General features: G+C 46.2%; 1 protein-coding gene across 5 annotated transcripts in view; it reads right to left on the reverse strand.

Moving 5' to 3' along the window:
• Positions 1-23849, reverse strand: part of aqr (aquarius intron-binding spliceosomal factor) — a 73419-nt gene that overhangs the window by 18399 nt on the left and 31171 nt on the right. For all 5 annotated transcript variants that reach the window (XM_031579804.1, XM_031579806.2, XM_031579807.2 and 2 more), the window contains exons 24-30: positions 23061-23170; positions 16568-16703; positions 14115-14324; positions 8572-8709; positions 8289-8360; positions 3999-4186; positions 2948-3119 (exon numbers count right to left, since the gene is read on the reverse strand). In XM_031579804.1, the coding sequence (XP_031435664.1) occupies positions 2948-3119; positions 3999-4186; positions 8289-8360; positions 8572-8709; positions 14115-14324; positions 16568-16703; positions 23061-23170 (1026 nt within the window). The remainder of the gene's footprint in view (positions 1-2947; positions 3120-3998; positions 4187-8288; positions 8361-8571; positions 8710-14114; positions 14325-16567; positions 16704-23060; positions 23171-23849) is intronic.

A 23849-nucleotide genomic window follows, 5' to 3' on the forward strand; every position in this document is an offset into this window, starting at 1 on the left:
GGGAAGAAGCCGTTATGGAGTCATGGTCCGGCTGCATGGATTCGTTTTCACTTTCGTTGACATTGTGAGAGATAAGGCCTCTTGGCCTCGCTGGAGGTGTGTGCTCTCTGAGGTTAAGTGTACATAACAAGAAGGGCACTCAGAGTTAAGCCAGGACGCTTGATTATACACAAGGCTATGAATGTGGAGGGGGAGTCACCGCAACTATATATGGAAATATAAGGTGCTACAAGACCTCAGCTACACACAATTGCTGAACAGGCAAGACAATGAAGTCACCCTTTAAAAAGACAACCACGTGGAGGTCAAAGGCAAAGGGTTAAAGGTCAAGTTGCCCCGGATGACTCCTCTCGCATTCTCTCTGTAAAAAGGCACAGAGATAAAAACCTGTCCTCCAAGCATGAGGCGTGAATGAAAAACCCACCACAATAAAAGCAAACTACATCAGCATGTATTATTCACAGCGCTTCCAATTAAAAAGCACAGCAATTCCTCACAACACAGGCAAGGCGGAATAATTTATGGAGCCAATCTCTCTGTGCCTAAGCCAAATACAATGTCATATCAGAAAAATAAATAAAAAACCCAATACACATGTGCTTTGTTAGTGTTGCACTCAATCCTGCTACCTGGAGGTCGCCATTCAAAGGAGTTCATTAATAATGTGTGTGTGTGTGAAAGAGAGAGGTCACACACATACAAACAAAAACCGAGAGAAAGATACACGGAGGTATGCAAAGATAGTGACCTAATGAAGAGAGAGAGACAGAGAGAGAGAGGGAGAGAGACAGGAAGGAAGAGAGAGATGGAGAGAGAGACATCCAACCACAGACAGAGGAAAAAGAGAAGAGAGAGCAAGGGAATAAAGATACAAATACAGATACACATGACGAGAGGGGGCGAAATATAGAAACAGAGAGGATGGATGGAGAAAATTTAGAGAGGATATAAATGTTTAAATAACCTTGCCACCATGTTCTGTCATTGTCAGGTGCGGTGATGTTTTACACATGGGTAAGGTTAATACTGGTCGGGAGGAACAAGGCTACACTCCACACACTCACTCACACTCTCTCTCTCTCTCTCTATTTCTCTCACTCAAGCCCTCTCTCTCCTTCTCTCATTTAAGCGCAGTGGCCAACAGAGCGCTTTTCTCGGGAGCTATCGAGGTCAGGGCCATTGATGTGTGCAGGCGCAAATTAAACCTGGTTTGCACAGCAGTGCACTTCTACCAGCGTCGCTTCAGCTAGCAGAGCTGTGTGCACCAACCCCCTCACCCTAACACACACACACACACACACGTGCCATACATTACCATACACACACACCCACACAAACATCACACACAGAGTATAGGGTCTGACATTTCCATGACTTGCTCTACTGCTGTGTCTCCCCCACCCCAACCCTCTTTCCTCATACAAATGTGATCTAATAAGTCCACGCTCCCAGGAGCTGGGGTAACCATGGTGACGGAGTCTGCCTGAAACCATTGGTTCGGTGTCGCATCGGGGTAGCTGAGGAATGGCATGCTGTGAAGCATATGGAGAAAAAAAAATAGAATGTTCTCTCTCTCTCTCAACCTCTTTCTATTCCAATGTCTTCTAGCAAGATTGGTTAAATGGGATTTCAACAGTTCTACTTGGATATCTACTTCGACATCATCTTTCACAATGGAGAGAATGTATATCACTTTCATGAATATCACTTTGTATATCAAGGCTTCGTGCACAGATTTTACGGTTTTAGTCATCAGAACTACCGCAGTTTATACGAGTCTGATGTTGTAGAGCTGAAATCAAGGTGAAATGTGTGTTTAAGCTGAAGTCTGTTCTTAAGTTGCTGTTGAAGTTATTTCCATGTATGCATTTCCCTTTCCTTGTAACTATCCCTATCACTAACACACACAAGCGCTTGCACAAAAAAGCACACATGGATAAACCCCCACACACCTCAACCAGAGTAACTAACACACACTTCTTCTGCAGGTATCCTGGAGACGCCCGTTAACAGGAGTGGTTATTTAACAGGCGCGGCTCGCTAGCTCAGGACATTCCCTGCATAAGCGATCTCCCTGCTCCATAAACCCCATCTGGGCCATTGCGGCCTAATGGAGAGGAGCTGGATGGGTGGGTGTGTGTGGGGTGGGGGGGTCTGGGAGTGAACATTAACGTGAGCGTACACTGCCCAATGAGCCGTGACACAGCCGCGGAAGCCACTACAGCTGTTTGACAAGACCCCTGACGATGAAGCTCTCATAGAGGAGGCTGGGCCACACACACACACACACACACACAGAGACCTATACACACTGGTATGCACACAGACATACATGCTTGCACATTCACACACACACAATCTGTTCACAAAGAGCCTTATTTGTGCAACTGTGACAGACGGTTTTGAAATAAGGACCTCACTATTGCTTCTTAGGTACTTCTCCTTTCAAATCACACTTATGTTTGACGGAGTGTGTGACTTGTGACATTCTTTGCGAAACGGGAGATCCCTCCCTGTGTCCTTGGCTGGCACCAGAGTGGCAGGGTAGACCCGTGATGCTGAGAGCCACATGATGCCTGAGGCATACGCCACCCATTTAGGGACAATGACACACTTCAGGAGACACACACACACACACATATGTATACACACACAAGCATATACACACACACACACACACACACACACACACACACACACAACATTTAGAGACTGTGACACACACACACACACACACACACACACACACGCGCAGACGCAAATATACACAGATGCATATTCACAAACAGGCACTCACAATGACATACTTCACGAGAGACACACAAATGCTTGCACACACAGATTTGAGACTGTGGGTTAGTCTTTGACCTAATCCAGGAGGCAGACAGAACTCAAGCTTAGGATCTGCCTGTCGAACTAGTCCTGTTGTGGTGTTGCCGGTTCTGACCTGGTAGAAGTAGGGGTTGGGTTCGGTCTCTCCCACGCCGTTGAAGTCCTCCACATTGACCAGCTGGAAGTCGTAGGTGAGGCCCGGGTTGGGCATCTGGAACTCATGCTGCTGCTGCACGTGGGGCAGGTTGCCCAGTTGCTTGTAGCGCCAGTTGTACAGGTTGCACAGACTAAAGAAGATGATAAGTTGATGATAAGATGATGAGTTAAAAGGTTCCTCTCCTTAGCATTCATTAAAACCCTCAAAACTCATCTTTGTTCCTCCCAAATTCCTATTTCATTTCTATTTATTTAATTTTGCTTAAATAAAATCCCTTCATGGTCCTTAAAATGGCTTGGATGTACACCTTTTTACACCTTTGCATATTCATAGCTCTGCGAATACTTAATGAGAGAAAAAGTAGCCACACCTGGCTTTTCCTCTGATAGCTCTCATTTCAGCGTAGCCTAATGCTAATGATATGTAAACCGCCATCCCGCAAGTTGACAGGATTGGTTCCTTAGGTATGTGACGTATGAAACTGAGGCTGTCTGATTCTGGGTTTAGTTGTGTCTGATTCGGTGTTTCACTGGTACACTGCAGCTCAAAGTGGAATTTTCATGATACGTCGTGCATCATATAAAAAAACTAACATATGTATGGATATGTTAACAAGGTTACAAACTTGATTTTCACTGGAGGGGGGTCTTTAATTTACCCTTTGAGATTAGGGACAATAGAGATGAACAAGGCTACATGCTAGAGTACGCCTCTGAGTAAGTGATTCATATTAGTACACAAGTCTTTCATTGTTATGAGGCAATGACATTTCACACTGAGTTACTGCATTTTATTGTTACTGTGGTTCAGTCTAGGCATCACCAACCATATGGTGGAATCACATGTGACCAATTGTATCTACTGAAGATAAAGTCGTACAGACACAGACACAGACACAGACACAGACACAGACACAGACACAGACACAGACACAGACACACAGACACACAGACACACAGACACACAGACACAAAGACACACAGACACACGTTCTGGCAATCCATCTCACCTGGCACGGGCTCGTCCCTGGGCATCCAGGTCGACGGTGGGCACGCCCAGCCTGACGAAGCGGGTGAAGAGCGACTGCTCCATGTTGGAGTACTTCTGAAAGGCCATGTTCTTAATGACCGGGGGCAACTGGTGGTGGTCCCCAATCATGATCCAGCGCTTCAGACGACTGAAGCCGTCCTCAGGGTTCTAGAACACAACACAGAAGGATGGAAGGTCATTACGGTTCACTGTTAATGATTCTAGAACCCAAATCACCATGGTGATCAATATTCAAATGTAGGGTTGTTTCTAATAGCGACACTTCACAGGGCATTAGTGGAAGTACATTTCAATTCTGGCCAAGCAAAGAGTTAAGGAGCGCAAATGCATCTTGCTCAAGCTCAATCTCACTCAGACAGCCCAGGCAAGATGAAACCCCAATGACAATATTTGAGGGAGAGTCTGCATCTCCATGACTACAGGGTTTGTCTCCTTAGCAATGACTCCGACAGAGACCAAATCCAAACGTATTGAAGGTGCAGCTTCGGTTCATGGAACAAAACCACCTTGTTCTTAATTAGCCAGCACAAACAGCAGGTGTCCCTTAGTGCTCCTGGAGAGTTTTTTTCTGGAAGTTTCCATCTCGTTAGCCGTCCTGTGGGAAGTGGTGTGGCCATCGGTGCCTAAGTGAGCCTGATTAATGACTATGTGCTCCCTGTGCAAACATGGGCGTCTCTGCTTATTTAGCACTGTGTGTGTGTGTGTGTGTGTGTGTGTGAGAGACTTGTTCCACTGAGGCATGGATGACCACTGGCACTGTGTGTCTGTGTGTGTCTGTGTGAGTGTGTGTATTGCTCTACAGAGGCATAGCTGTCCATTGGCATTGTGTATATGTGTGTATGCAGGGTTTTTCCTGCATAGAGAAAATTTGGGCGCGCGCCTAAGCCGTTTTCCCGAGCGCCTACAACTAATCCCGAGCGCCTAAGGCAAAAAAAAAAAGTCCGCGATAAAAAAAAATGAATAAAAAAAGCTGTCATTCATGGCGCAATTCAGCTTAATGGTGTTTTGAGCCCTCACCGTTGACTTCAAGGCAGCAGCTGCCTGGAAGGCGCATCCCACCTCCCACCCCTGAGCCAATCATTGAACAGAGGCTGCTCCAAGCTTGCCAGTTTAGAGATTACGTTGGTTTGAATTTGAGATTTGAGCAAGCAACTTAATATAGATAGTTTTTAGCTGTTTTAAACCAAGGCACTTCAAAAATGTTGTTTACAACCTGCTTACAAATCTGGTTAAAACAACTAGTGAAGGTGTTTTAGAATAATATTAATGCCATATACAATAACTGACTTTATGTTAACACCACTAATTAATGTTAGCTGTCTAATTATTTAGCGCAATGCTACCATGCATCTAATGTAATTTGATTTTTAACCAAGGTAGCCTATTGTACTGCAAAATATTGATCGCGACCTGTTTACAAATCTGGTTAAAAAGATAAAGGTGAGCTGTTATTTAAAGATATGAGTTATTTCGCTCAGGGGGTGGGATGCACCTTCCAGGCTGCTGCCTTGAAGTCGACGGTGAGGGCTCAAAACACCATTAAGCCGCAATTCATCACGCGTGCAATGCATGTAAGCGAATATGATCTAAATAGTATGTTTCAAGTATACGCTACAGCCGAAACCTCGTTCTGTTTAGATCAATAGTAATCGAGTTGATAAGCGTGTCTTCTTGTCTGAACAATACGCAACTGTGAGGTGCGCGAATGGACAGAGCGGCCAGCTGCCAATCACTCAACTTGCGTATGCATCCTGACTTCATCAGTCGGCGGTGATTTTGAGCATAACATTCCATTTTCAGTATTCATGGCTTTCAATGTATTAAAATATCTGCTATGTTGAGGACCTACACAGGTGTAGGCTATTATTTGATTTGTCTACCCGTTTGAACGAGTACCAGTAGACCGCGGAGCCTCGGGAGAGGCAGACAACCGCATTGGTTTATCAATGAAAGCTCAGCTCGTTCGGAGGAGAGCGGATAGATTTGTATTGCATCTCGAATATACCGTAATAATATTAATATTATCATTGATAAACCGGTGCGGTTGTAAACTGTGGTTCCGCTGCGAGGGCCAGCCCGACGTGCACGAATACACCTGTACAAATGCAAATGAAATGTCCACTCAAAATGCTGACAAAAGTTTGATTTTGATTTGAGCCTCCATTGGTGGGCCAATAGAAGTTAAACACACTATTAAACATATTTGTGGACAGTTTTAATAATAAAAACAAAAAGAATGGTATGTAGGTTTGTATAATAAAATGAATAGTAATAATAGATAAACTTAAATTTGGTGAATTCCGTTTTTTTTCCGTTTCAGCTCATTTTGTTCACCCTGAGGTATATTGATGGCTTAAAATGAGTGAATAAGATGTGCCCTTCTTAGATTGTTGTTTGCCAGCATTAACAGAACAGAAGACTAAACATTTTTTGTTTTAAATGCGATTGGGAAGACGAGCAAGTGAATGTGACTGAATGTGGGTTTAGCGGACGTGTGTGGGTCAACTGTTAAAAAGGGGGCGTGGCCGGAGCAGAGTTCAGCGCAGACGTGACATTTTCTCAGTGGTTTTGTTCTTTAATTAATGTTTGTTCATCGTTGCAATCGTTGTTGTGTTTATTTGAAAGAAATATAGCCTTGCAGCCCAAAATACAGGGGAATTTGGGCGATTTGTATGCACAAAATGATGTTTCCGTTTCAAAGTTGCAATTCCGTTTCAAAGTGTTCATTCCGCGAATTTCGTCCGTTTTCCGTTATCGCGGAAAATCATTGGCCCTACATTTCTGACCACTGGTTAGTTCTAGATTCTATTGATATACATTTCAGTAGTTTGCATATATATGTAAAGAGGTAAACCTTGATAATCTTTGAACCATACATGATAGCACCATGGGGCTTGGACTATTGTCAATCTATTTGAATCTAAAGTGGAAGCAAAATGATTTCCTGAAGCATATCCTCATTATTTATGAAATGGTAAAATGTAAGCTAATAAGGTGACATGGTAACACAGACTGCGCGCGCAGTGCGCACATTTTTTTTTTGAGCACCGAAGACCCATTTTGACCCAGGAAAAACCCTGGTATGCATGTGTGCGTGTGTGTGTTTGTGCATGTGTCTACAGAAGCATGGCTGTCCATTGGCACTGTGTGTGTGTGTGTGTGTGTGTGTGTGTGTGTGTATGTATGAATGATTGTGTGTGTATGTGTATGAGTGTGTGTGTATAATAACTGAAGCTGCACAGGGACAGGTGGCAGGGGGACAGGGGAGTGCAATCTGGGACACTGTCAACAGATCCTATTCCAGCTCGCCTTCAGTGAGCCAACACACACACACACACACACACACACACACAGGTGAATAAACATATGCTTTCTCTCTCAGTCATTCTCACCCCTGCCTTCCTCCCTCTCCCTGCCCGCCTGCCTATCGCTTCACCTCTACCTCTTTCTCTCTCCCTTTATCTCACCCTCTCTCTCGCAAACATCCCAGACCAATCACGTTTTCCCGTCGGGCTCCCCCAACAACCCCCCGTCTGACGGGCTATCTGAGTTATCCCCCAAGTGAAATAAAACTCTCTCCTTTATTCACCTTCTCTGCTCTTTTGACTTGCTATTTAGAGGTAAAACTTTGACGACTAAAAAGAAAGAGTTGTTGATCATGACGGTTTGTCCATTAGGAAGTGTACACTTTAATCTGAAAGGTACTAGTCAGGTTGAGTTCTCTGCCACGCAAAAACAGTGCACCAGAAAAGCTGAGATCAATACTGTTTTGTGCACATAACAGACAAACGTGGACATCTCATAACATAGCATTTACATGAATTCGGACTGCAGTCAAACAGGTGGGTAGGAGGTCAAGTGGCTGAGTCTCGTTACAACATTATAATCTGCTTGGCTTCTGCTTCCATATCCATAAACACCAGCAGACTTTACAGCTACAGAGCTGCCACGTGTCCCTCTTTCTCTCTCTGCATGTGTTAGTCTGTGTGTGTGTGTGTGTGCGTGTTTGTGTGTGTGTTCGTGAGCATGAGCATGTGTTGAACAGTAGTGATCTTGTACTTAATTGCAGATGAAAACAGGGGTGTTGGAATGAAGCACTAAATACAGCTGGCAATGACCTAATGCCCCTAATGTCTCTAATGCCCCTGGCAGCTGTTCTGCGCTAACTCTCCGCTAATTCTGCGCTAATTCTGCGTGTCAATGGCTCTCAGACTCCTCCAGACGGAGGACTAGTCAGTGTTACACGTACCTGCAGGAGGAGCGGAATGAAGGTCTCAATCTCCAGGATCTGAGCAGCCTCCTCCATCAGGATGTTATCATACTGGAGAAGAAGAGAGGAGAGGAGTAAGTGTGTTGTGTGTCTGTGTGTCTGTGTGTGTGTGAGAATGTATATCTTGTGGACACGTGTGCGTGCTTAAATTCTATAGGGTGTTCTTGTTTGAGGAAGATTTGTATGTGTGTGACTTATTTGTCTGGTGTTAGTGTATATGTCTGTGTGTGTGTGTGTGTGTGTGTGTGTGTGTGTCTCTCACCTTGAACCCCAGCTCCACCAGGTCGTGGCGCTTGAGTGCAGCGTGTGTGCAGGTCATGGCGATGATCTTGGCCTCCTTCACCAGCAGGTATTTGGACCGGTCCAACCCGCTACGCAGAAGCTCAAAGGCCCGGAACTCCTGAGGGGAGACCAGAGAACGGTTCCGTCAAGCCCTGCTCATTCCTCATCAGAACCGGTTTGAAACCTCTCCAAAAGCACATGCCTGAACCCACATTTAAAGTTTTTTTGTACACACTGTATGAGGACTATGAAGAGAATTGGGCCAGGGATTATAATCAAGGACTACACCTTTAAACCCCACGTGTTTTGGTCCCTAGAGGTTGGGGCAATACTGGATACTGGAACCAAGGACATGATGCTTTTTTGCATTATTTCACAAACTCATCCAAATGACTGGAAATAAAGTTTGAAAATTGATAATGTAATTGTACATGTAACTATGTGCTGGTTCACAATACACACACATACTTCCTCTCACATACACACACATAGACACTAACATGTTATGGAGTAACATATGGGCTCAGAAACATTCTCAAGAGTGAAAGTGCTTTAGTAATGAATCATTAGCAGCTCACTTAATGGAAGCCATATCTCTGTGCTTGGTCACACACACACACACACAAACAGACACACACACACACACACACACACACACACACACACACACACACACACACACACACACACACACACACACACACACACACACACACACACAAACACACACACACACACACAAACACACACACACACACACACGTGCTTGGTCTGACAAAGGGCCTGCAGATCTTAACCTCAAGCCATGTGTGGTGGAAAATAAAATCTCAATCTTGTCCGGAGCAACAGTGTGCCGCCATTTTCTGTGTTTCATACAGATCTGCCTGGTAACACAACAAAGGCACAGTGGGTCGAATGGTGAAACAGCCATAGCATACGCGCGCACACACGGGGCGAATAAGTATAAGCTCTCTCAGATACACCCATGACGGCCCACACTGAATGGTAAATTATGATGCCGCTGCATGTCTAACATACACAGACAACCTTGCAAGCCCACCCCCTCAGTGATAAATAATGATGTTATTGTCATGGCAATCACACATGTGACCCAGCAAGCCCTTCTCAACTTGTCAATAATGGTGTTATTACAAGAGACACTCTAAACAGTAATTAATTATGTAGCTGTTATATCTAACACATCCGTGACACATCCGTGACACATCCGTGACACATCCGTGACTGGCCCACCCTGACCAGGATATAATGATGCTCCTGCGTGGCTAACACAGTCTACTATGCAAACCCACTCCAACTAGTAAATAATGATGATACTCCGTGGCCAACACACTCAACTTTGCAAACCAACCCCGGACTAGTGTACAATGATCTTACTCCATGGCTGGCACATATGCGAGGACACAGACCCACCCACACTAGTGAATAACTATGTAACTGCACGGCTAACGTGTCTGTCTCCACAAAAGCACACCCACACTGGTAAATAATGATGTTACTGCGTGACTTCACGTCTATGCACATACACGGCCACAGAAGCCCACCCGGCTTGTAAATATGGAAAATAATGATGTTAATGCGTGGTTAACATGTATGTGTATGCAGGCCCAGCCTAATGATGCTAACGGCTAGTGGCTAGCATATCCACGTCTTCACCGGGCCCACCCTGAGTGGTGAATAACTGCCCTCCTGTACTGATAAGCTCCTTTAATGGAGGTCTCCCTCCGGGGCTTTCACAAGTCAGATAGGGTTTTTATTATCGGCTCCACAGATCTGCACACACACACACACACACACACACACACGCGCACGCACGCACGCACGCACGCACGCACGCACGCACGCACGCACGCACGCACGCACGCACGCACGCACGCACGCACACACACACACACACACACACACACACACACACACACACATTCACACAAAATGACTTATTTTTTCCCCTCTACCCTATTCTTTCTGTTCTCTCTCTCTCTCTCTCTCTTTTATCTCTTCTACTCTGTCTGCCTTTTTTTATCCCTCTGTTATTTTCTGAAGTCTCTGGCGCATCCTGATGCTGTGATCGTTACACTAATCTCTACACTTCCCGTCACCAGAAATGACAAGATTAGCTGCTTTCCTCTCATTCCCCCTCTCCTTCAAATCAATCTCTCTCACACACTCTCTCTCTCTCTCTCTCTCTCTTCCTCTTCTCTCACCCTCTCTGGGATTATCTTCATCTCTACCTCCATTTCACTCTCACCTATCCCCGTTCGCTCTCCCTCCCCTCCATCTCTCTCCCCTCTCTCCTAGGCTGTATGTGAGCGCACTAAGAGAGGCTGTGGCTGTCTAGGTGTTACCCAATACAACCAGCAGCAGCAGCAGAAACCACATCTCTCCAGGCCATATTGTTTTTCAGCACACCCCTGCATATGGGAAACTCAACCTCAAAAGATGGGGAGCGGGAGAGACAGCGACGGGAGGGGCGCACGGGGGGGGCTGGACACACAGGTCAAGAGGACAAATGGCTAACAGCGGTCAGGGCTCCTCAGCCAATCCCATGATGCACGTGGAGCAGGAGGAGGATGGGAGGCGGGGGGTATGGGGTGGCCAACCAGCTATTTCGGGACGCTGCTGCTGCTGCTGCTGCTGCCAACCATGCTGTGCTGCCGTTCGAAGCCCCGTTCGAGCGGGCTGAGCGCGGGGTGTATGCATAATTGATGCGTTACTATTTTTGCATTAATATTAAACCCGATCAAAACATGCAATATTGATGGGGCTATTTTTAACCCCGGCTCCTCCGAGTCGGCAGGGGTGAAACTCGGCCCAAGTCTTCCTGCCAAGGATGGGGAGTGTGTGTGTGTGTGTGTGTGTGTGTGTCTGTATCTGTGTGTGTGTATGATCGCACATCTAAGCACGATGAGGCAGAACATCTCTCTGCGTCTGGCAAACCCCAAGACTGCTGGCAGCAGAGTTCAGTTCATACTCATCAGAAATAAGTCTAACGCCGTACGCCATCTCCCCGTGTTTTAGCGAAAGTGAAAACAAATTAGTGGAGCCAGTTCGTAATTTGGATCCGCTCCAAAATGTAACGCTTTCTTCCTTGGCCCCTGCTACACCCCTCCACCAAGTTTCATGAGAATCGGCCCCAAAGTTTGTATGTAATTCGGCTGACAAACACACACACACAAAAACAAACAGACACACAGCACAGAGAACATAACCTCCTTGGTGGAGGTAATGAGTCCAACTCTCACACAGACACAGACACAGACACAGACACAGACACAGACACACACACACACACACACACACACACACACACACACACACACACACACGTTTCATTTGTGCTCGGATGAAGCAGCAGATGCAGACTCAGATAGTGTCTGAGACTGAGGAGCTCCGTGAGGAGATGGTATCAGAGCAGAGGCTCCACTAAATCAGTTGGAGTTTGTTAGGCTGGGAGGGGACATGATATTCCCCCCAAACCAATAAGGCCTTTATTGCTTTCTGCTGCCTGTCTGCTGGCTCCATAAATCTGTAATGTCATCGATATCGCTGGATAAACACATGACCTGCCCACAGGGAGGTGCATTATGGGATGGTGGAGGCAGGTGAAAAGGTGACGACCTTCCGAAAGGGTCGCTAGCCAGCAGGCGAGAGAGGAGTGTGTGAGATGAACAGCGACAGGCTATAAGCAGACATCAGAGACACACACACACACACACAGACACACAGGATTGTTTTCACACATACGTACATCATGCATTCACACATATGCTAGTTACAGATGGGCACCACCACATATGTGCATCAGAAATATACACTGAAAAGTGAACACATGTACAGACATGTGGACAACACACGCATGGAAATACATTACACACGCGCGCGCACGCACGCACGCACGCACACACACCCGCCCGTGTGCAAGCATGTACACACAGACACAGACAGACAGACAGACAGACAGACAGACAGACAGACACAGACAGACAGACAGACAGACACACACACACACACACAGACAGGACACACACAGACACACACAGAAAGGCAGACACAAACAGAAAGGCAGACTCAAACAGAAAGGCAGACACACACAGAGAAAGACACACACAGAGAAAGACACACACAGAAAGAAAGACAGCTGGTGCTGGCAGATGAAGACTGATGGTGATTGCCATGAGGAGGGTGTGAACAGATCGAAGAGTTTACACTGTTGAGCATGCAGAGGCAGAGCTGTCATAGCCTTCAGTCATATGCTCTTCCATATGCTGCAAGATCTCACACACACACACAACACACACACCTACAAATGAACAAGGTTGTGTTTGTGTATGTGTGTGTGTGATGTGTGTGTGTGTGTGAGAGACATGTGCATATGTGTATGTGTGTGTGATTGTGTGTGAGCTGAGTAATTTCTGTGTGCATATGTTTATGTGTGTGTGTGTGTGTGTGTGTATGTGATGTGTGCAGGTGTTTGTGTTATGTGTGTGCATATGTGGTGTGTTTGAGTAATGTGTGCATAGGTGTATGTGTGCATATGTGTGTGTTTGGTGTGTGATGTGTGCATAAGTGTATGTCTATTTGTGTGTGTGGTGTGTGATGTGTGCATGTGTATGTGTGCATATATATTTGTGTGTGTGTGTGTGTGTGTGTGTGTGTGTGCCTATGTGTATGAGTGTGTGTATGTGTGTGTGTATGTGTGTACATGTATGGGGGTGTAGGTTAACAATTTGTTTATTCATTATCCAATCTAGTCATGTGTAGTGCCTGTTGTGTTGTTACGTAACAACGAAATGGACAGTTGGGGCAGGTCAGGACATTTCTGTGTGTGTGTGTGTGTGTGTGTGTGTGTGTGTGTGTGTGTGTGTGTGTGTGTGTGTGTGTGTGTGGCGGCTCAGCTGACTTCAGTCACATGCTTCACATAGCAGCTCCAGAACCTCTGCCAACACACCAGGACAGATAGACACACATCCACACACACACAGCCCCAAGACCAGTGTCATCATTAACCTTTAAAACACACTCTCCCTCTAGCACAAAACACAGACTACCATCCACACACACCTTCTTTCATATACCAAGCCAATCCAGACAGACATGCATGCTAGCAAGGTATGCACCCTCTCCCTCTAGCTACCAAAAACACACCCAAATCCCAAAAGTCTTCAGATTCACACATCCCCCCTGCTCACACACTAACATATACCCACTTCTGCATTCACTCCAGCACAACCATGTAAACATACACACAAAGATTTCACAATACACACATCATTCACTCTTACACAAAAAAACCTTCACATGCGCACCACACACACGACGGACCAAACATTTTGGCCTTCACACTCTCATAAACCAATACCCTCAGACACATACACTAACCTCTACATTCCTACACACACACCTTAAGCCATACATACACACACACACACACACACACACACAGAGATACAGATACAGATGCCCACACACACACACACAGATACACACTTTCTCTCTCTCTCTCACCTCCAGCTGTGTGAAGATCTTCTTGATGTGCCTGAAGCAGCCCTCAGCAATGTCCATGTCCTCCTCATAGGAGTTGCCATGGAAGAGGGGCTGTGGAGCGTTCTGGAAGTACTTGGGGAAGGGGAAGTGGCTGGACACGGCCTCCACACTCACCGGACGCCCTCCTTTAGGCCTCACCTTACTCATGTACTCCTCCCAGCGAGAGATCACCTGAGAGGAGAGAGGGGCGAGACAAAAGAGGGTGAGGAACTATCTAAGATGGACAGAGGAAGTAGAAAGATCACCTGAGAGAGAGAGAGAATGTATAACTACCGGAGATGGACAGAGAAAGTAAAGAGATGACCTGAGAAGGAGAGAGAGAGAGCGAGAGCGAGAGAGAGAGAGAGAGAGAACCTGAGACAGACAGGGAGAGGAGGAACTGAGATTGGCCTTGGATTCGTTTGAGGGCTTTGAGACGGTTGCAATTGATTTCCTGCTGACTTATTAAAATCATACTGGACTGAACTGTGAATTCAATACACACAGACAGATAGACCAACAGTGCAGACAGACAGGAAGACCAGTGTATCGTGTCCAAACCATCAAGACATGCGCCAACCAGAAATCCTGTCTGACTGAGGAAGTTCAGTCGCTGTTAAAGATTCTAAATGCTGCTATTCAGATCTGGACACAGTGCATTGTATAGACATTGTATATGAGATGCAAAGAGGCAGTATGGGTAGAACAGTCACTTCAACAGACCCCTTAAGTTAAGGTATATTGCACAGATAGGTACACATGGCAGACATATATAGCTATAGCTGTATTGCTAATGCTATATTGCTAATGCTATAATGTTAGCGACTTTGCCATGTTTGGATGTGTTGCATGAACAGGGGCAAAATAGCAAACATTAAAGCATTAGCAATACAGCTAACAATAAAGTTGGTTACATGTACGCAATGTGTAGCTCTTTGTGCGATATACCTTAATGTAATGTGGAAGACATAGCTATCTATAATCATACCTGATAACAAAGATATCAAGAAAATTAAACAGCCGAATCAAAATTTCATCATTCATCATGATCCGATCATACAGACATACAAATCATTGTTTATTTCGAATGATTCAATCTTAGTTTACATTTGTGAAATCTGTCCTTTATTTGTTCGCGAGCAGCATTTTTATTTGATAGCCATGTCTTGCATTTGCAATGCACATTGTGTTTGTTTGAGAGGTGTGTGTTGTACATGGTGTGCATATTTGCAAATCGTTTATTTATTTTTGTATGCATTTGTAAATCTCTAAATGAATCCCATATATCTCACTCACTCTCACAAACACACACACTAGAACAAACACACACTTCATCTCACTCAGAAGTGTAAGCTACGTGAAACGCTCACAACACACAAACACACACATTTTGTTGGCCCACCTTCCAAGCTGGGTGACTCTAGGCTTAATTAGAATTACCTTCAAGAACCCACCCCCAACACACAAACACGCACCCACCCCACAACACACACACACACCCACCCCACAACACACAAACAGACTCACACCCACACACACCCCACAACACACAACACACACACACACACACGCACGTATGCATACACTAATGAAGTCTAATTGCCCTGAAGACACCCTTCCATGCTGTTATTAACGAAACGCCATTAACCCCTTCCAAAGGCCTCTGGGAATGCTATCAAGATGCACCGAAGAGGAGGAAGGAGAGAGGGAACGTGATTCATCTTCTCCTGGGAAAGAAAAGCCAGACGCTCAGAGAGTAGGGGGATTTAGGCGTCTGGGCCGCTGGCTTTGGCAACGACGTGTTCGAGCCTTAGAACCAATCCCTCGCTCCGGCGGAGAGCAACAGCTTATTTGTCCGGACGCGCTGTCCCATCTCTTCCTGCTCAGCTTCCCATTTCCCAGCGCATGCCAACAACAAGCCCCAAAATCCGCTTTTGGTGGCGCCCAGCCAGCAGGAATGGAGGACGAGGATTTCCAGCGTCTCATGAATGTCCAGCCTCTTTTTTTTCCTATTTTGTCTATTTTTCTTTCCACCCCGGAGAGAAGGTGTTCTATTTATGGGGGTGTGTGTACTGCTGATGCCATCTCACCCTGCGCCACACAAAGGCCTAAAAATGGTCTGATCAGGCATTTTCTCCCCGTCTGCTTAGCGTCATTACCCATCCCAAAATAAACACCTTCACACATGCTGGGGGCGTGTGGAGGTGTTTGCTGCATCACATTATCACATCACGTGTGAGATGTGTGCGTCACCTGTGTGTGTGGGTCATGGGTGCGAAATGTGTGATGACTTGTGTTAAGATGTAAGTGTGTGTGTATGTGTGTGAGTGTGTGTCTGTGTGTGAGAGAGTGTGTCTGTGTGTAAGAGAGTGTGTATGTGTGTGAGAGTGTGTGTATGTGTGTGTGTGTGTGTGTGTGTGTGTGTTGTTGTCTACCTGGTAGAGGAAGAAGTGTCCAGCGGTCTCACAGGTGTAGCTCACGTCTCCCGGCACATCTAAACTCTCCTGCAGACGACCCACCTCTCTCAGCAGCTCCAGGCGCCGCGCCAACACGTAGTTCACACGCCCATATCTGTGTGAGAGGAACACATACACATTTACACATACATGTTTACACATACATGTACACATACACTTCACACCAACATGAACTTTACACACACATACTGTTACGACCCTGGCGGGTCTAGGCCCCGCCCCATGAGATTTGCATGCCTATTCTGTTTCTGTCTCCTCAGCAGGTAATGGGAAGCAGGTGTACAACAGGTGTACCCCATGATGGATGGGCTACAAAAGCCCAGATCAGATGGCAGTCGGGGGAGCGTTGGATTGGTCGTTGGATTTGGATAGAGATTGGATTTGGGATACTCGTTGGTTTTGGATTATCGTCGTTGTTTGTTTATATTACCATTTAACTGACTTTACATTACATCTTTTGTTTCTCTTCACAACACTGACATTCACCACACGTTTGCCTATAATTATTAGATAAATATAAACTTGTAAATCATTAATAAATATATTATTATCATCATCATAAATTCTGCGTGGCCTCCCCTTTTATGTTTCGTGCATTGAGTCAGCACGTAACACATACACACACACACAGATATCAGAAAGAAACCCAAAATGTTCGTAGACCTTGCCAATGTTTGCCGGTCAATGGCTGTGATGGCGTGCAGTAAGAGTAACACCCTGTCATACTGCAGTACCACACTCAGCCCATGCGCATGCACACACACACACACACACACACACACACACACACACACACACACACACACACACACACACACACACACACACACACACACACACACACACACACACACACACACACACACACACACACACACAGACCAAAGACCAGTGTGTGTGTGTGTGTGTGTGTGGGTGGGTGGGTGTGTATACAGGTGAGAGGTGGGCGTATGTACAGTATGTGTACAATGTGATTGTGTGTGAATGCGGTTGCTGAGATGCAACACTTTTAGCCTCCGCCTCCACTCTGCCCCATCAGCAACTAACCTGACACCAACCGGAGGCTTTCCAGCTGGGCTTCTTTGACGTGTGTGTGTGTGTGTGTGTGTGTGTGTGTGTGTGTGTGTGTGTGTGTGTGTGTTTGCAAGTGTGTTCAGGGGTGTGTGTGAGTGTGTGTGTGCAAGTGTGTGTGTTTGGGAAAGAAGTGTTAGTGGGTTGCTACAAGGGTCTCAGGTCTGCTAGGATGGTGCCCGTAAGGTTTGACACCAGCAATCAATAAGCGAGAAGAAATGTCAAAGCATGACTGAGAGAAAAGGGGGGAGAAGGACAAGTGTGGGTGCGTGTGCATGTGTGTGCATGTGCGTGTGAGGATGGTGGGACTTGCGATCTCGGGGGGCCGCAGGAGATGCCCTCCGCCCGCCATGAATCATTCAACACCCTGATGCAGCCATGGGGCGCGCGTCTGTGTCTGCCCCCGCACCCGTGCCCTGTGTCTGCAGCAGCAGCAGTGTGTGTGTGTGTGTGTGTGTGTGTGTGTGTGTGTGTGAGAGAGAGAGAGTGAGTGAGGGAGTGAGTGGTGCGGAAGGAGGATAATCCAATCTAAAGTTTGCTGATTGAAAGTGTGAAGCGCGCCCAGCCCTGAGGTCACTGGAACGGAAGAGGGCCAGGGAGGAGAGGAGAGGTAAGAGGAGAGGAGAGGAGAAGTAAGAGGAGAGGAGAGGTAAGAGGAGAGGAGAGGAGAAGTAAGAGGAGAGGAGAGGGGAGGAGAGGAGAGGAAAGAGGAAAGGAAAGAGGAGGAGAAGTAAGAGGAGAGGAAAGGAAAGGAAAGAGGAGAGGAGGGGAGAAGTAAGAGGAGAGGGGAGGAGAGGAGGGGAGAGGAGAAGTAAGAGGAGAGGAGAGGAAAGAGGAGAGGAGAGGAGAAGTAAGAGGAGAGGAGAGGAAAGAGGAGAGGAGAGACAAGACGAGAGGAGAAGTATGAGGAGAGGAGAGGAAAGGAGAGGAGAGGAGAGAAGTAAGAGGAGAGGAGAAGTAAGAGGAGAGGAGAGGAAAGAGGAGAGGAGAAGTAAGAGGAGAGGAGAGGAAAGAGGAGAGGAGAAGAGGGGAGAAGTAAGAGGAGAGGAGAGGAAAGAGGAGAGGAGAGGTAAGACGAGAGGAGAGGAGAAGTAAGAGGAGAGGAAAGGAGAGGAGAGGAGAGGAAAGAGGAGAGGAAAGAGGAGAGGAGAGGAGAGGTAAGAGGAGAGAAGAAGTAAGAGGAGAGGGGAGGAGAGGAGAGGAAAAAGGAGAGGTAAGAGGAGAGGAGAAGTAAGAGGAGAGGAGAGGAAAGAGGAGAGGGGAGGAAAGAGGAGAGGAGAAGTAAGAGGAGAGGAGAGGTAAGAGGAGAGGAGAGGAGAGGAGAGGATATATATATATATATATATATATATATATATATCTCATTGAGCTCACATAATTCCCTCAAACTCAAGGCAGCACACATGAATACACATTTATCTTAGCAGCAGGACTGCAGCAGCCTGTCTGTTTTCTTTCAGTGTTGCAGGCTAAACTATAGCAACCATCCAGTCTACCTGATAACTCTGACAGACTGCATCTCTGACTTCGTCCTTCACAGCTGACAGGATTTACTGTTCCAAATATAGATGTTTGGAAATAAATTCAGCAAATTTTTGTTTACTGTGCCATTTTTTTGGGATGGGGGGGGGGGGGGCACCTCTTGCTTTGGTATTTTTGTTTCATTTTCTGCATTTGGGTCTTTCTGGTTCACTGAATGATTCATAGCAAAGTGTGCATTTGCATGTACTTGTGTTTGTATTTGTAAAAGCAGTGTGCATGAGTCAGGTTGAGTACTGGGACTGTAAGGCAGAAAACACTAAAAATGATCAAATCTACACAATGGACTGTCTGGACAGAGGGCCAAATGGCATCTTATCAGAGGACCTCTCTCTGATCCTCTCACGCTAAAAGACCAGCATTGTGTGTATTCACAGCAACCCCATGCATTGAGTACTATCAGATATACTAGCATGGCCTGGCCACAGTTGAACTCATTACCATATCCTACATTCCTAACACCTGGTTGTGACAGAGAAAACATAAAAATGTTTGTGAATGTTTGTGAGCAGTCTATTCATGTTTAGTCTTTACTTGATCCCCATGATGTGGGCAGTCTGATCATGGCTTCATTGCAAACCGATATACTGGCCTTAGTTGTATTATTTGAATAGGTACGAATTTTTACTTTAGTTCTGCATACTAATCAACTTACAGGACACCTCTGCACTATTCAGCTATTCAACATACACCCAACCCACACACAGGCTACACACACAGGCTACACACACACACACACACACACACACACACACACACAACAAAGTCAGCGAACAGCAGGGCAGAGACGCCGTGGTGGAGACAATTAAGTGAATCAGGTGAAGTGAAAATAACTCCAAGATTATGACGACAACTACACTCGTTACTGTAAGTAACTGCACAAACATTTGTGAGTAAAAAAACAGCAGTTTATCAGTACACCTGTAAACATAGAGAAAGTAGTAGACACATAGAAAGCCATATCTTAATCTGCCCTGTCTGGACTCTCTCATCCACTGCAGCTATGTTTTACACATGCACAGCTCGCTAGCTCTGCTTATAAGCGAATTGGTACAAACAAGCTAAAACAAAAAAACACCTATATGTAGAACAGTATGTAGCTTAGTTCGCTACGCATATTAAAATCTGGCAAATTGTTGTAAACTTAGCGTCTGGCTGAGACAAACCGGCCCCTCCTCCCTCTACCCGTGATACCTACAGGCAGTCAATCACATCAGCAGCAGAGAGAGAGGACAGACGACAGGAGGAGTGACTGATGGGGACTGATGTTGTCTGTGTCTGTGTTCTTCATTCCTTCTATACTTCACTCAGTATTTGGATGTCAGGAATATGATTTATTTCATTGACATTTTAGATTGGTTTCCAGTGAGATATTATTGAGTTTATGTAGTGACTTTATAAACATTGCTGTTGCTGCTCTAGAAACAACATTAAGTTATATTTAAAATATTCTGCTTTAAATGTATTTTTTTTTTTTAAATACATACTGTATATATTATTAAAGCAACTATAAGTAATGAAATAGAACCGTAAAGAGTATCGATGAAGAACTGAACCGATAAGGAGTATAGAGTAAGTATAAGAGTAGTAGAACCGATACAATCCAAATGATACCCATCCCTATGCATGAGTGTGTTCATACGTTACTGAGCATATATATTGTTTGCATGAGATGGTGTGTGTTTTTGTGTGCTGATGTACTTTCTAACACCCACTATCAAGGAGTGTTGTTTCCCTCTGACTGGGCCCCAGGTAAACCCTTTACAGATTATACTTACTGCCCTCTCCTCGGACTCGGACACACACACACACACACACACACACACACACACACACACACACACACACACACACACACACACACACACACACACACACACACACACACACACACACACACACACACACACACAGCAAGAGGGGGAACCCCCTTCATCCAGCCCAGTGACCGCAGACATAGAACTCAACCCTACATCGGTGTGCAATTAAAAAGAACATGCAGAGAATCAGCACCACACACACTTCATCCAGCCCAGTGACCGCAGACGTGGACCCCAACCCAGCATCGGTGTGTAATTAAGAGCCCTGGCCATCAGGAGGCCATTTTCTCCAGCTGGCCTTGACCAGCCTCTTTAATGACTTAGCAGTGTTCAACCCAGAGAACGGCAGGAGAGAGAGAGAGAGAGAGAGGGAGGGAGAGAGGGGGGGGGGGGGTCACATGTTTTGATTGCTCTGTAAACTTTCTTTGATGGCAGCTTTCATTTTTCATGTTCGCGGCGTTAATTAAATTCCCTCCCTTCCCAAGCCTCAAAGGCGGAGGCACGTTCAGAATCTGAATTCCTGTTTCGGAGTTCTCTCTCCCTCTGTCTCCCCCTCCATCTCAAACTCTCTCACACTCACTCTCTCCCCCTCCCCCCCCTCTCTCTCATACTCTTTCTCTCCCTCCACCTCCCTCAATCTCACAATCTCTTCCTCCCTCTCTCACTCTTCCTCCCTCTCAATCTCAGTCCCTGTTCTCCCTCTTTTCATCTCCCCATCTCCATATCTCTCCCTGCTCTCTTGCACCCATCTGCATAATGCGATTTCCTCCCTCCAAATAGGCCAGTTTCGTGCACGTTCACTGTTGATCTAAAACACACACACACACACACACACACACACACACACACACACACACACACACACACACACACACACACACACACACACACACACACACACACACACACACTCCGTGCCCTTACACAGCTTTGCTTTCTATTAAAGAATCGTTGAGATGCTTGGGAGCACGGAATACGGTCACATACCCACATACCGCGTGCACGCAGGCACACACACACACACACACACACACACACACACACACACACACACACACACACACACACACACACACACACACACACGCTACACAAGGATACACTCCTACACACAGCTACAAACCACACATGCACACACATATTCCTACACACACACTCCTGAGTATCACTGTCGCACTAGTAACTAAGAGAGGTCCCTGCAGATAGATGAATCTGAAAATGAGACAAAATAATTCAGGCGCTCCAGTAGCGGTGTGAGTGTGTGTGTGCATACTAATAAGCGTCTGGAAGTGTGTGAGGACACTGCAGAGTGTGAACCAGCAGCTACGGCACAGAGACCAGGAGGTCTCTCTGCAGATGTTATCTCAACAACAACAGTCCTACAGGGCCATTAGGAACCATAAGCAGGCCATAAAGAGGCCTCCATGCAAGGTCACACAACACATCTTACTGGCAGCATATTATGGTTGTCAAATGTTTGCCAGAATAGCCTTGAAAATACCAGCTAGTACAGTCAGGTATTCTACCAACCACTTAGTCAGAAGTGCATATTACAAATGTATAATGCATCTGAGGGGATTAGGACTGTCTCTGATTGACTGTTGCTTTGGACCCGACTTGACTGAGGTCTGTGTGTGTGTGTGTGTGTGTGTGTGTGTGTGTGTGTGTGTGTCTGTATGTGTGTGTGGCCTATCAGAGGCCCTTATGATGACAAACACATTGGGCCACCGGGTCCGCGGGGGGATTGAGTGACTCTGCTGTCCTCTGTGTTTTGGCTAATTATATGTGAGGACAGCTGATCATATGTCACTGTCAGTGTGTATGTGTGTATGTGTGTGTGTGTTCGATTGTGTGATAGGGTGCTTAGGGGTGTGTCTGTGTGTGTGTGTGTGTGTGTGTGTGTGTGTGTCTGTGTGTGTGTGTGTGTATGCAAGACAGTGCATGTGTTCAAGTTATATGTAAGCATGCCTGCGTGTTGGAGTTGGAGTGTATCTCTCTGTGTGTGTGTGTGTGTGTGTCACCTGCTGAAATCCTTCTCAGTTTCTAGCTCTTCCTCTCCGTGACCCATACGCAGGAGGTGGCGCTCATCGATGTCCAGGGCCATGATCTTCTCAAACAGCTGGTTCAGAGCCTAAACAACACACATTTAAACACACATTTGCAAATGCAACCCCACATCAAAACTCATGTCATCTCTCCATCTCTCCATCTCTCACACACACACACACACACACACACACACACACATCCTGAGACAGATAAGAGCCAGGCTCCTGTTTATTGTGTGTGTGTGTGTGTGTGTGTGTGTGTGTGTGTGTGTGTGTGTGTGTGTGTGTGTGTGTGTGTGTGTATTGGTGCCGATGCATTTTATGGCTCTGTTGACAGCCAGGCAGTGTTATTTACTCCCGACTGGCACCGTGTCACTAGATAACACGGGGCGACCGCTGCCAACTTCACGTCAACAGTCAACTACCAATCACCTTTCACCACTTCCTGCCAAGCACCAATCAGCATCTAGCACTCACTGCCAGCAACCAATCACCAACCTGTGAGGTGTGCACACTCATCAGCCACCTCTGATGACAGTCCTGCTTTCAGCACTGTAACCCCGGTGGCATGCCAAAGCCCCATGTGGTTTTGGCAAGGGGTAAGAAACAGCACCCACCCCATTTGAAGCAATGACCCCTTATGCCACCCATGCGGTTTCTAGAAGCCACTTGAATCACAAAGCTTCGGGGGGTATATCTCACAGATCGATTTTGTAGAGTCGTGACTGGTATGCCAGCAGAGAGCGGCCTGCCTCTACCTCA

Source organism: Clupea harengus, chromosome 14 (genome assembly GCF_900700415.2).
Source record: "Clupea harengus chromosome 14, Ch_v2.0.2, whole genome shotgun sequence".
In the NCBI taxonomy this organism is placed as follows: Eukaryota; Metazoa; Chordata; class Actinopteri; order Clupeiformes; family Clupeidae; genus Clupea; species Clupea harengus.